At 37.4% G+C, this 15,229-nt stretch overlaps 1 protein-coding gene across 2 annotated transcripts in view; it reads right to left on the bottom strand.

The window, feature by feature from the left end:
• The window catches only part of Trpm6 (transient receptor potential cation channel subfamily M member 6), a 136,255-nt gene that overhangs the window by 104,355 nt on the left and 16,671 nt on the right, over positions 1-15,229 (bottom strand). For both annotated transcript variants that reach the window (XM_078047489.1, XM_078047488.1), the window contains exons 2-5: positions 12,636-12,715; positions 9,343-9,381; positions 5,739-5,916; positions 3,483-3,696 (exon numbers count right to left, since the gene is read on the bottom strand). In XM_078047489.1, coding sequence (XP_077903615.1) covers positions 3,483-3,696; positions 5,739-5,916; positions 9,343-9,381; positions 12,636-12,715 — 511 coding nt within the window. The remainder of the gene's footprint in view (positions 1-3,482; positions 3,697-5,738; positions 5,917-9,342; positions 9,382-12,635; positions 12,716-15,229) is intronic.

Raw genomic sequence — 15,229 nt, 5'->3', positions numbered from 1 at the left:
TGGTGGTGGTGGTGTTTTAAGAAACCCACCTGCTATCCTAGTACAAATACTCTGTTGAGAGTCTCTGCAAAATTCAATCTGACCATATCATTCCCCTATCCATTCTCTGGTTCAAAACCCTTCAAGAGCCCTTTGCCACACAGAGAATAATGCCAGCCCATGAACACAGCACCCAATCTGGCTCCAGTCTCCCTTACTGTCCCTGAGCCCTGCCACATGGCACACACTGCAGCCAGCGACCTTATCACTTCTCTCTACACTTGCGTTGATCTCTTTCTGTGATTCTCATGATGAAGTGCCACTGCTGCCTTGCTGAAGACCAATCCATGGGCTGTATCCTCATCCAAAAGGGGCCCTCAGTTCAAAACAGAATTCATCCTCCCTTTCCTTTTCCTCAAACTTTCTTTTTAACCCTGTCAGCATCAAATTCTAATCAGTTGCTTTTTGTCTGCTGTCACAGCCCACCTGTGTCCCTCACCTAGGGCCACACTGCTTGTCTTTCATCCACACCTACCCAGATGTTCTAGACCTAGTAGATCTTGAAGGCTGGTGGCATTCAACTCAGTAATTGTCAAATAGCCGTGCCAAAAAAAATGTTCAGTTTTAGTTCAGAAGCGTCTCAAGATAGACAGGCATTCATAAGCAGAGCTTCTCAAATTTAAATGTGCAAAAGAAAATTTAAATGTGCAAGAATCATCCAAGGTGTTGTTCAAATACAGATTCTGATTCTATGAGTCTGGGGTAGGACCTGAGATCTGTTTAGGAGCTCTGGTTGAATCAGACTGATGGTTATTTAGAGGAGTTGCAAGTCCTCCTCATTTCCCATCATCTCTCTTGTTCATATAATCTACTTAAATCATCTTCCCACTACTGTCTATGCTTTCCTTTAGGTTTGGTGACCCTCACCTAAATTTTCTTTTCTAAAAAGCAATAAGTAAAATGAAACCTGTAATGCAGTTATTTAACAAAAAAATTATCTTTTCCAAGTCGACCTTTTTCTGAGCTCTCTAAAAGTTCTCCTCCCCACTCTCTTTTTTTACAGGAAGTAAAATAAGTACCATACAATGGACTTAGAACTCTGCCAGCTTCAGTTTATGTCAAAATGTGAAACAATAATCATCTATAATATGTACAAGACAAACTATCAGATTCCTATTAGTGACAGGCCAAATCCCTTGTTTCATTTTGCTTTTTATGTTTTTTGTGGTCTTTTGTTGCTAATTTATTTATCATTTTCTTCCTTTATTCCTCTTCAGTCAAAAGAAATTGTTAAATCAGCATGTGTTGCTAAATACTTGGACAAAAGTGTAGGCTGGCCTCTGGTGCACCACAGGGCAGAGAGCTACTACACAGACTCATGCTAATGTGTGAAGCAGACACAGGTTGCAGGTAGTCACTGCTATAGGAATTAAGAGATAAAAGTAAATAGCTCTAATTGAGACATCAGATGCTGCTTCATGAATGTGTTGACATCTTGTGTCAGCCCTAAAAGATGGGCATGATTTAATCAGAGACTTTGGATTCAGAAGAGAGAAGAGTAAAGAGAGATGGAAAGCCATCTGTTAGCAACAGATCAGTAAGAGATGAGGGTTGGGGGAGTCACTTGTTCTCAAGCCTAGCTGCACATTAGATTCACTTCAGAAGCTAGACCCTTGAAGCCACAAATTCATCTGAGGAAGAGCATGTGCATCTGCTTTTTTATTTCTGGGGTTTTTTTTTTTTTTTTTTTTTGCTTTTTTTTAAAGTTCCCTAGAGAATTCTTATGTACAGGATGCTCATAAACTGATGCAAAGGAATAAGGTTCAGAGGCCACTATATGAGGTTCTTGATTGTCAGATTGCAGTGAGGCTCAGGGGGAGCTGAGGTGGGAGAATAGCGAATTCAAAGCCAGCCTCAGCAACTTAGCAAGACCCTATCTCAAAATTAAAAATAAAAAGAGCAAAGGGGATGTGGCTCAGTGGTTAAGTACCCCCTGGGTTATATCTGTGGTTAAAAAAAAAAAAAAAAAGTCAACGAGCTAGGGTTGTTAGCGCATGCTCATAACCCCAGCAACTCTAGAGGCTGAGGTAGGAAGATGGCAATTTTGAGACTGGCCTGGGCAACTTAGCAAGACCCTCAAAGTGAAAAATAAAAAGGACTGGGATATAGCTCAGAAAAAGAGCATCACTGGGTTCAATCCCCAGAACTGCAATAATAATAATAATAATAATAATAAAATTTAATTAAACATAAATGTCAATATAGACAGTGTATTGACAATCATGTCTTTAAAAACAAAGTAATTGTCTACTCATTCCCAAAATAATCAATGCAATTTTATGTATGTCATTTGTTTCCAATATCTAAGAATTTAACAATGACTGAGTTTAGTTACTATCTAGACCTATACATACTACACATTTGTATGGTTTGATGTTCCTGTTAATCTCACAATAGCCTTGATAAAAGACAAATTCTGTGATGTCCTTTTTTGTTGTTGTTGATGGTGGGATACTGGGGATTGAACCCAGAGACAATTTAGCATTGAGCTGCATTGTCAGTCCTTTTTATTTTTTGTTCTGAGACAGAGTCTTGCTAAATTGCCCAAGTCTCAAACTTGCAATTCTCCTGCCCCAGCTTTCTGAGTCACTTATCATTACAGGCATGCACAACCACACCCCACTAAAAGATGTCCTAAATTTAGTTACAAGGACCAGAGGACGGAAGTGGGAAGAGATAAGAGAAATTAATCTGTTAACAGCTATAGGCTAAAAGGAACAAAAGGCTGTTTCACATTCCTGAATGTATGTTGAAACCTTGACTCAAAACTCCAGGTGGCTGATCAGGGGTCACCACATGATGCTTACAAATGAAATTTCCAGACTATTAACCCCAACCAAACCAGGAACAATGGTATTCTGTAAACTGTTCTTCTCTCCTTCATATTATCCCACCCCTCTTATATATCACTAATGTGAATTCAACATGAACAATTTATGCTTTCCTTCCCCAAATTTTCATTATAAAAATGCTCTTGACTCTTGTATCCAGTGGACACATTTCCAACTGTGCTGGTCCTGCTGCTGGTAGTTGTAGAACTTGTCCCAGGACCAGCTCCTCTTCTGGCTAACATCTGGAATAGCTCAACGAACCCTACTATTGCAGAGAATCCTTGGTCTCAAGAGTTTTGGTTTAAGAAACTTAAGTTCAAGAAAAACTACTTTTTTTGCCAGAAGTTTACTTGAAGTTACATTAAAATAGCATACTTCGACAACAATAAAAACATTCTAGGAAAAGTCTGTCATTCTGCTGGGCTTATTTTCCAGTCACTGGCTTTTTATCTTTCCCTTTCACATCACCACATGTCCTGGGAGCACTGCAGACCTGAGATTATATCCATAATGCCTGCTGTGCAGTGAGAAAGCACAGGGAGGAAGGGAAGGAGGAAGAAGAAAGGAAAGCAGGGGAGGGAGAGAAGAGAGACAGATGGACACGTGCTTTACCCATGTTGATGCCTTCGGTTATTATCCATGCTCCTGTTGTCTCTGCAGCTTTGACCAAACCCTGGCTGAAGATCTCTTTAAGCTTAGAGGACATCTTAAAGTTCTGGAGACCCCCATGGACAGAGATGACAAGCTTGGGCAACTCCATCTTCCACTCTTTCAACATTAAATGTAATAGATGATCCGGTTTGGTATCATAAGAAGTTCTAATGTACTGGAAGACAGACACATATCCATGAACAGAAAACAGTGAAAAATACATACCAGGCATGGAAACAATGAGCACACAGCAGGGAGACCCAAATAGCCAAAACCTGCAAGGAAGTGTCTACAATCTCTCTTAAAGTTCATCCTCACTTATTGGAAATATTTACTTTTAAAAGATCCCGCACCCCCTTTGAGTTCCTTCTGGGAATTCTAAGTCACTGTAGGAAAGTTTCCTCTGGCTAGAGGCTTGGCCCCCACTGTCCTCCAGAAGGCCTGAGGGGAGGCAGAAACACTTCAAACAACTAGCCAAAATCACCACCTCAGCAAACCTGGTAACAGAAAGCTGCGAGAAGTAGGTGAAATGTGACTTCATAAATGCTGTGGCTTTACATCCACTGGACCCCTTCACATATTCACATAACAGAAGATTCAGAAGCACTTACAAGAACTTATTATGAAGTTTTTAACCTTCCAATCATTTCCTTTATTCATCATGTCCTTCTAAAAACATTTTCTTTTCCAAAACAAATTCTTTTCACAGAACAGTCATCTCTGAATAGTCAATGCAAGCAAAATAAAAGATGAGGGAAATCCAAACCAGCAAATAGCTTCCGGATCATTTTGTATTTTGCCTAAGATTTACATGGCGCAATTGGCCTTCTTTGTCCAGGAAAATGTAGCCACATATAAGCCATTCAAATACTGTAATATTGAGATGGGCTTGCCTCCCTCAAGTATATGTCAAAAAAGCAGTAAGAATAGTCCAGATTTATAGAATGAAATCAGAGCAATAAGAAACCCAGAAGAACCACAGGTAGAAATCATACCTGCAGGTAGGGATCTCAGACTATCCTCCAGAATGGTAGAAATTGGGACAAGATGGGGGAGAACTGGGGATTGAACCCAGCCACAGCTGAGCCATGTTTATTTTTTATTTTGAGACAGGGTGTCACTGATATGCTTAGGGCCTAGCTAAGTTGCTGAGGCTGTCATTGAACTATCCATCCTCCTGCCTCAGCCACCAAGGCTGCTGGGATTATAGATGTGTGCCATGGCACCCAGCAAATGGTAGCTATTCATCTTTGAAATTCATAATACACCATCCCTTATTTCATTATTAAAATTTTGAATTTCTGAATGTTGGGATAGGAAAGCTATCACCAAATATGTAATTGAAAGAATCCAAGAATAATCATGATTTAATTTGCAAGTTAGGACACAGCTGCCATATTAAAATAACAAAAATTAGCCAAACTACATTGCTATATTATGTGCATGTACAGAAATGTAACAACGAATCTCATCATTAAGTACAACTATAATGCACCCCCAAAAAATATGGAAAAAATAAAATACTACAAAGATGGGCATGGTCGCACACATCTATAATCCCAGAAACTGGGAGACTGAGGCAGGAGGATCATAAGTTCAAAGCCAGCCTGCACAGAGAGAGACTGTCTCAAAATAAAATTGAAAGGGCTGCCGATGTAGCTCAGTGGTAGAGCACACCTGAGTTCAATCTCCAGGACTGAAAAAAAAAAAAAAGAAAAAAAACATATTCACGAGGATGAACTTTTGTTTCAAATCCATCCACCTGCTGGTCACACTCCAGGGTACAGCTGATGCACAGCTTTCCTGAAGTGGGCTTACCTGGGAAAACTGCCTGTGATTCAAACAACAGGGAATTCACATGCTCAAGAGAAAGTACCTGAAGGATGGCTAGCCTGTCAATACTATCTATGTGCTGTGGTTAAGATGTGTCTCCACAGGCCCACATGTTAAAAATTTGGCTGCCACCCTAAGGTACTATTAGGGAGGCCTTCTCAGAGGTGGGTCCTAGTGGTCATTCATTGGGGGCATGTCCTTGAGGGGAATGTTGGGACCCCAGGCCCTTCTCATCTCTCTCTCTCTGCTTCCTACCCTCCATGAGGTGAACAGACCTCTTCTATCATGATGTCCAGTGCTACCACAGGCCCAAAGCAACAAGGCCAAGTGACCGTGGATTGAAACCTCTGACATTATGAGTCAAAATTAATCTTTTTAGCAAACCTTAGAGTGGTAGGTGTGCTCTCCGTCTTGGAAATTAATAGTGCCAAAGGTATCTGTCGGGCTTTTCATTGTATGTTTTTCAACAGACCACTGTTCACTTTCATTACCCTTGACAGCCGAGCAAGTCCAGGCATAGTCTATCCCATGATGGTCTTGGATCAATCGGCCACAGCAACACCTACATTCCAGAAAACAAATGACTTTAGCATAGAAAATCAATGCAATGTTTCTACATTTTCCCAGAGTAATATACAGATGCCATATGTTAATAAGCCTTACAAGTTTACATTAATATTTATATTAGACTAATTATATTACATTGGATTGTCTTCTAAATTTAGAAATACCCTCCTTGATTCTCTCCTTTGATTAGACATAAGTATCATTTTGGGGAATGTTTTCTAAAATGTTAAAAATCTCTTGCATAGTCATGTGCATAGAGGCACTATTCACAATAGCCAAAAGGTGGATATAACACAAATATCCATCTTGGATGAATGGATAAACAAAAATGCATATACATACAATGGAATATGATTTAACCTTTAAAAGGAAGGAAATTTTGATATATGTTAAATCCTAGATGAAACTTGAAGACATTATGGTAATTGAATAAGCCAGAAAAGACAAATGTGATGTGATTCCACTTATATGAGATATCTAAAGGAGTCAAATTCATAGAGACTGAAAGTAGAATAGTGGTTACAAAAAAAGGCAATGGAGAGACACGTAGTACATAGGGTTTTAGTGTTACAAGATGAAAACATTCTGGATATTACTCAGCATTAAAAGAGAATTAAATTATGGCATTTACAGGTAAATGGATGGAGCTAGAGAATATTATGCTAAGCAGAGTAAGCCAATCCCCAAAAAACTAAAGGCCAAATGTTTTCTCTGATTAGTGAATGCTGATCTATGATGGGGGAAGGCAGATGGGAACAATGGAGGAACTTTGGATTGAGCAAAGGGGAGGGCTAGGAGGAATTATGGGGGTAGGAAAGATGGTGGAATGAGATGGACATCATTACCCTAGGTACATGTATGATTGCACAAATGGTGTGACCTTGTACAACCAGAGAACTGAAATGTTGCTCTCCATTTGCATATGATGAATTGAATTTGCATTCTGCTGTCATGTACAACAAAGTAGAACAAATAAAATAATAATAATTTTTAAAAAGTTCTGGAGATCCATACACAACAGTAGGAATGTACTAAACACTAATGAACTCTATACTTTAAAATCATTAAGAAAGAGCTAGGATGTACATACTCCTCAAAACTTAATGATACATACCCAGTAAAATGTGTAAAGACAACTTTATCAATACCAAAAATCATTTGAGAATGCCTCCCAATAGCTGTATATTTATGTATAAACTATAGTGTATATTAATGTTAATCTACATAATAAATTAGTCAAGACATAAGTGAAATCGCAAATGCCCCCAAGTTATTCATTATTGTTCGGTTCACAATTGCAAAAGATTGCAAATAATTAGATAACCTAAACATCATTCATCAATAGAAAATCAAACATGTAATTCATGGGGCATCCAGAGCTCTCTCTATCCTGTTACAGAAAGCATTTTAAGGTGTATGGAAGCATTCAACAAAGCACACAGGGAGTATCCTCTACTATGTCTTAGTGTCTGTGGAAAACAGGGGAATGAAGAAAATTTTAACACATTTATTTTTGCTATGCGTGTACTAAAAACTCACAAAGAAATCACAAGAAACTAATAATCATAGGAGCCATGAATAGGGGAAGTGAGAATGGGCTGCCTCCACCCTAGGGCAAGAATAAGATGAACATTTTTCACTATAAATCTTCTTAAACTTTAGTTTTGAACTATGTGAAATTGAAAATTGTGCTGTAGAGTTTACTAGGTGTTTCTCAAACACTCTAAAATTCTGTAATTCAGAAACTCATATTCAGGCTTTTCATGTCTTCCTGTCCTAGCCTTCAGGGAATGTCTGTGCTTAGAAGTTTTACTTCTACAGCATGTTGAAAAATATATTAGTAAATTTTAATTATTTTTTAGATTTAAAAATAGAAATACAAATTCCAGTCTCTCTTTAGGATCCCTCAATGTATTTTTTTTAATGTTGTGGAGTTTATACATCCCAATTTAATGACCAATGTTCTAGAGTGTATATTGTGAGATCCTGGTGTGCTGGTACATGCCTATAATCCCAGAAACTCAGCAGACTGATTCAGGAGGATCACAAGTTTCAAGCCAGCCTGGGCAGAGGTATCATGTCTCAAAATAAAATAAAAAAGCCGGGGATGTAGCTCAGTGTCAGCGGTAGAGTGCTTGCCTAGCACATGCAAGGTGTTGAGGTTCAATTCCCACTACTGGGGGGTAAAAAAAAAAGTGAGGGAGAGTTATGAGAGAAGAGAATATATTGTATGATTTTAAGATGTTGTGTGCAGCTCTTGCAAAGATTCTTATGAGCAACTAAAACCAATGCAGATAGAGGGAATCAACACATAATTACAGATACTAATCCACCTGGAAAGTACTTCATATGTGGCTAAAGACATCAAAGTCCTTCCTGGATACAAAAAAGAAAAAAAAAGTGCCAGAGTATTTTCCAAATTCAGTCAAATCAATCATTCATTAAGTATAATATTACAACCACAATAACCAATGCTTATCTGGTGCTATAGAGTTTACTAGGTGTTTCTCAAACACTCTAAAATTTTGTGCATATTATTTTCCTTTTCATCTGACTTGCTAAACTGAGGACTCTATTTTATAAAAATTTATTTTTCATTATCCAATTCTTAATGTAAACCTAAGTATATAATCAGAATTAAGGTAATTTTATTTCTCTCTACTAAAAAAAAAGTAACAGTGGAATGAATTTGACATAACTCTCCTATGTACATATGCTAATACACAATGGTGACTCTCAACATCATGTACATCCACAAGAGTGGGATCCTAATTAGAATAAGATACATTCCATGTTTGTATAAAATATCAAAATTGATTTCAACTGTCATATATAACTAAAAAGAACAAACAAAAAATTTTTAAAAATAAAATTACCAGAAATATTTAAAAAGAAAGAAGAATAAGGAAAGGTAAAATGGTCACCAAAAATTACCTAAAATATTTTACAAAAAACAAAAAAGGAAGGTAAAATCAGTTAATAACACATAGTTTAAAGTATACATCATTGTTAAAATTTGTATTGCACTGTGAATTTCAATAAGTACAAATGTTTTTCCCATAGAGCTTGGTATGCATAAAACTTACTTGCAAGCCATGGATCAAGCACAAGATGCATATTATTTAATCCAAGCATAAGATAATATTAAGATAAAATTTTAATGTTTTCCATGTTTCAATTGGCAGCAACTCTTGTCAAAGACCTTCGGTTATGTAGGTAAATGTCTCAAGTAATTCAAATAATCAATTACATTCAAACAATCACTCACCATCAAAAAAAAATCTCATTTTTAAAACCTTCCTTGGAAAAGCAAATAGCATAGACTTTGTACTGAGTCCATTCAAGATGCAAGGAAACTATCCTATTGAGTCATAAACACATGTCTTAAAGTTAAAAAGAAGCTTATTTATACAAATCTTACCTGATTAAATTCTGGCAAACTTGGCAGCCTGGAGTACATCTAAATGAAAGAAACCAAACATCTATTAGTTTACTTTTGTATTTAAAAATATACCTAATGATTATATAGTCAATACCTATTATTTTCCATAGTCTAGTAATCAAGATTTGCTGAGTATTCCTATACCATGTATTTTCCATATGTCATTTACTACATCTACTGTAACAACAATGATATAATTATTAAAACATTTTGGATTTTAAAACCAATATGCTAGACTTAAATCTCATTGATTTAGTGATTCCTCTAAGTCCCAGTTTTTATAGTTGGAAATAGCATCTGCCCTATAAATTAATTGAAACGATTATTTGAGCTTGGCAAGCATATGCATTACTTGTCAGGCAAGCATCCAATACATCATTGCATGTGCAAGAAGAAATGTTTTCACTATTATGCTTTTCAATATCTTTTTTGAGGGGGTGTAACCAAGGGTTGAACTCAGGGGCACTCAACCACTGAGCCACATCCCAAGCCCAATTTTGTATTTTATTTAGAGACAGAGAGTCAGTCAGTTATTTAAGGCCTCACTTTTGCTGAGGCTGGCTTTGAACTCTTGATTCTCCTGCTTCCGCCTCCCAAGTTGCTGGGATTACAGGCGCCACCTCACCTGGCTTCTCAATGTATCTTGACACTGGATGTGGAAAGCCCTCAATGCTATAGTCTTGTTTTTAAAAAGTTATCTTACTTTCCTAAACTAGAGTGAAATGCCCAGTTCAATCCTGGGTTCCAAAAACAAAAATTAAAAAATTAAAAATTAAAAATTATTTTACTTTTCTGGACACTTTTATACATTCATATGAATTTTGAATTGTTGTCAAGTTTCCTGAAAAAAAATATTTTTAGAATATTTTCGAGGGAAGGGTACTGGAGAACAAATCTAGGGATGCTTTACCACTGAGATACATCCTCAACCCTTTTTGAGACAGAGTCTTGCAAAGTTGCTGAGGCTGGCCTGGAACTTGCCATCCTCCTGCCTTAGACTCTTGGGTCACTGAGATCACAGGCATGAGCCACCACATCCAGCCTTTTTAGGATTTTGATAGGTATTTTATTAAATTTATAAAACAATTCGGAAGGCAGTTGGCATAATTATGATCTTTATCCTTGTTGATCTTTTCTTTTATGATTCAGAAGAACCTTCTGGATTTGGGGGTTAGCATTGTGGTCATCAAAGATCATATTTTCAGTGTAAAGAAGTTTTAACAGAAAACTTAAGTTAAAATAATAGAAACAAAGGCAGTGTTCATAGAATAAGGGTCATTCTGTAATTCCAAAACTCACATTCAGGCTTTTCATGTCTTCCTGTCCTTGCCTTCAGGGAATGTCTGTGCTTAGAAGTTTTACCTCTACAGCATGTTGAGAAGGAAGAGGAAAGATGCTATAACTGAGTCTATCAGGTCGGTTCTCATTAGGAAGTAAAAATAAGAAAGAATTAAAGATAAATTTTATTGAAATTTATAATAATGAAATACTGCCAATTTTTTCCATTATAATGAAGAAAATTACATAAAAGCTACAATTTAGAGAATCTTACTAGTATCTAAGAAAAAAGCCTTTGCCATCCAGTAACTTTTTATAATCTCACAAAGATGGAGTTAGCTTTCTTCTGCCTAAAACATATCAGGTCTTAGATCATTCATGGAATTATTATGATCATTTTTGTTTGGGTTTTTTTTTTTCATGTTGGGGATTGAATCCAGGGCCTCATGCCTCTTACATTTGTGCTCTACCACTGAGCTATACCTTTGGCTCCCACTGATGTTCTTCTTGAGTCTAACTGGGCTAGAAATAGATTTAGCAATTTTATCACTTTTTGTGAAGTTCAAGGTGATCATGAAGATGATTTTCCATTTTCTGAAGCAAAATGACCCACTTGGAACTTAGTCTGCTTTCCACTGCAGCCACATAACATTACAAGACATCATAAAAGACGAAGGAGAAAAACAAGGTTGCCTTGGCATCTATAAACATTTTGTAAACAAGTAAAATGAGAATTTCCAATCACGGGGCTTATAGAGGGCAGGTAATTTGATGAGGGTGGAACTGGTCAATGTTTAACAAAGGCAAGGAACACTATTTTAGTCATCCCCAAAGAAAAAGAATTTCAAGAACCTCAACGTGGTCCTAAGCACACAGTTATGATTTCTACACTCTAATAAATTTAAGGCCAATGGCTCAAAGAACCTAAGTATAGAGTGGCTCCCCTGATTAAAATGTGACTCTTCTATTTTCCTTTTAGTTTTTGCCCCAAGGGCAAAGATAGCCAATCTTAGTTCCATGGATCTGATTGCCCTGAGGAATTTTCCATATCCATTTCTTCCCCTATCTTTCGCAGGCTGCCTTATTGAACTTTGTTCTACAAGTGGAGTTTCCAGAGGGTGTCAAGAACACAAAGGAGTCAAACTCAAACCACTCTGTTCTACTGACCATTTTTGTTCAAACAGAAAGAAAACCTACGGAAGGAAAACAGAACTGAAATTACCTGTTCATATAATCTAAGTACAGTATCCTGATAGGTCCAAAATAGTCACCGATAATTCAATTGAGGCTGCGGAATATTCACAATTTTTTGAACATTTAATATCCAAATATTATAAATTATTTATCCAAATTTGATGGAATGGATGTATTATTTTCCTATAACATCTATCTCCCCCATTAAGAGGAACAAGAGCAAGTAGAATAAAATCCACCACAGCTGGGTATGTTGGGGCATGGCTATAATCCCAGCAGCTCAGGAGGCTGAGACAGGAGGATTTAAGTTCAAGGCCAGCCAGCTTTAGCAATTTAGCAAGATTCTGTCTCTAACTTAAAAATATAAAGGGTTTACATTAAAAATATAAAGTAGTTAAGCGCCCATGGGCTCAATCTCCATTACCAAACAAAAAAGAGAAAGAAAAAAATCCATCACAATATGAACAGTGATATCACTGTGTCTAACTTCTTTCTTCTTTTACACTTCATTAATTCGATGATCAGGCACTTCTAAGGAGCCTCATTTGGGACAGGGACTGTCATAGGCACTGGGGCTGAAGTGAGGCACAAAAGTGACAAGGTCCCTTTTCTTAGCAGATTTTCTACAATAATCATGTAGTTCTTTTATAAAGGGAAAAAAAACAAACACTCATTAAAATTAATGAATGCTGACTTTATAGATATTACCAGATCTTCTGACAAGCGGTATTTCTAAATGTCTACAAACAGTCTCGCTAGTCCAATTGTTTTAAAAAGAAAACTTTAATTGAAAAGTATACCTGTGAGGGTCTTTTGAACTGGGTATGATTTTGTTGCATTCTCTCTTGTCGAACACTCCTTCGATCCAGGATTTCTGGGACTGAACAGAAAGTGTCTAAGTTAGAAGCATAACCATGGTAGTTCAGTTAAGCAAGATAATGTTTCGTTATCATGGCTACTCACTAAAATGCTAAGATCAACCAAAGCTGATTTCTGCTATATAAATAAGCCAAATGTGAACACAAAAATACAATTCATCCATTATCTCATTTTGAGCAACATGTATCCTAATAAATACATAACTGATGGGTTCTCTTAAGTCAGCTAAAAATCACTTTTATATCTTGCACCATACTCCTATGGCATAAATACCTAGCTCTCAAAACTTCAAAATTCTCACTCATAAAACCTTTTCCTTTGCCTAAGATTTCACAGGGAGCAGGAAAAAGTGCCAGAGGAGAGATGCCATCTTGGCAAGATTTTATACATAGTCCATAAACCTAGTTTACCTTGGCAGTATTGCCTCATGTTACACAGCCCTTAACCGTCCCAAAATCCAAGTGGTTCACTGGAATTCTTTCTTCCTTTGTAATAAAATCTGTCCATTCCACAAAATGCAAGTCATAGCCAACCTCCTCCATTAGCTGGATTAAAAGTCTAGAGGCAGATGACATTGGTTCCACCACAGAATCCCACCAACCAATAAGCTTGGCCTTTATCTAATAGGAAAATATTTTTAATTCCATGCTATATATTTTTAGTCAAATCAAAGGTAAAACTCAGCTTTGGGTTGGTAGCCTGAGAATTTAACTTTAATGTATTTTTTTCCCACAGAAAATACATTCTGACTTTTAAATCTCCCTCCCTCCACTCATAATACAATTTAGTGTCCTTTATGGCCTACTTTTATACGATAGCTCCCATAGTCCCAGTGCCAGTCATTTCTGTTGCCCCAGGGCCCAACCCAGTGCTTTTTGAATGGGCAACAAAATGAACACACTTAAAATAGAACTTCAGGTACACTTTGCAGAGTTTTCCTCCACAGGTGTAAACAAGGAAGCACACGCATAACAAGAACATAGAATTGGTTTTCCTAAACTCCCATATCTTAGCTCAAAATTATGGCAAGAGAAAAGCAGTCTTGATTTTCAAGTATTTCAAATAATTCTTACTTTAAAACTTTATTCTTTTCTGCTTTCATAATGGTCTCATTTTCAATATGCTCTCCAACACACCCTGGAGAGACCCCATGGTCAAGTTTGCTGGTTCTGATGTAGTAGCCCAAATATGGACGGGACAAATGCCCAATGGGCTAGCTTCTTCTGACGGAGTAGTAAACCATTGACACAATAGTAGCTAACAGTGGGGACTATGCCATTTCTGTGGCCACTGTGGCAGCCTTCACAGAAGGGGTGTATTTTGTTTGTTTTTTAATTATTGTTACTTGGGGGAGGAAAAGGGAGAAAAAAAATAGTGTTGACTTCAGTTTGCTTTACCCTAAAATAAAATCCGATTTTACATTCAATCTTAGGCCTCAGGTGAGGGCCAGGAATTAGAAAGAATTGTTCCAAAGACTGGTCCTCCAACAGCAGCTGTACATAAAATAACACTTTCCTAACTGACAGTATTTTTTTTTTTTTTTTTTTTTTTTGCTTTGTGGTGCTGGGGGATCAAACCCAGGCCCTCACCCATTCCAGGTAAGTGCCCCAGCCTCAGCCCCTCCCTGACAGCATGTCTACTCTACAATTTTTGAGGGTTTCCAGATTATTTTCTCAGGGAAATCTCTGAGCAGGCATAATCTTAGATTCCTTAGCTTTCAGAAATTTATTTTATTTGTTTTAATTCCATAGTGCTGTAGGATTGGGCATAAGAAGGGACAGGTAACAGGTCATTTGTTTTCCTTTTAAAAAAGAGTGGAGGTTGTACCCTCAAATAGCTAACACTGGGCTGGGGTTGTGGCTCAGTCGTAGAGCACTTGTCTTGCATGCGTACATACTGGGTTGATCTCCAGCACCACATAAATAACTAAATAAACAAAGTAAAGTTATAAAATAAAATCCAACATCTAATAAATACTTTTCGGATGAACTGATGACTTGCTCCTATTTTGATGCCACCGGTTCTATTCACGTATCACAGTACTGAAGTTTGACGGTCTGCTATCTTTACTTATTAACCTTATTATAATTTACCTCAAAAGAGGCATTGCTTTATTTATCTTGGAATCTGCAGTCTTTGGGGAAGCAACAGAACAGGTTAAATGAAGAAGGAAGATTTTTAGATTCCAGAGTGATGTTTGCTATATTCTCCACAGAGCTCCTTCCTTGGAGCAAGACCCCTTCAGACTGAGTGCCAGGCAAACGGACTTGCAGGTGCGCGAACAATCTTTTGGCTTAGGAAAAGTATCAGTGCAAAGCTGGCTGGTTCACCGGAAGCATCAGCTCAGAGCCCTGTCCTGAATTTTGTTTGAACTCTGCAGGGATGCCTCATTTCACTCACTGGATCCAAGAGGAACACTCAGAAAAACAGCATCCAAACCCAAAGTATCCAGAAATTAAAGGCCTGTTGCACCAACAATACCACGAGGTATGTTGATTTTCCTTTAAATAATCTT

The sequence above is a fragment of the Ictidomys tridecemlineatus genome, chromosome 4 (genome assembly GCF_052094955.1).
Source record: "Ictidomys tridecemlineatus isolate mIctTri1 chromosome 4, mIctTri1.hap1, whole genome shotgun sequence".
Taxonomy (NCBI): Eukaryota; Metazoa; Chordata; class Mammalia; order Rodentia; family Sciuridae; genus Ictidomys; species Ictidomys tridecemlineatus.
Note: the sequence above shows the minus strand (reverse complement) of the source record. Positions and strands in the feature narration are given on the sequence as shown.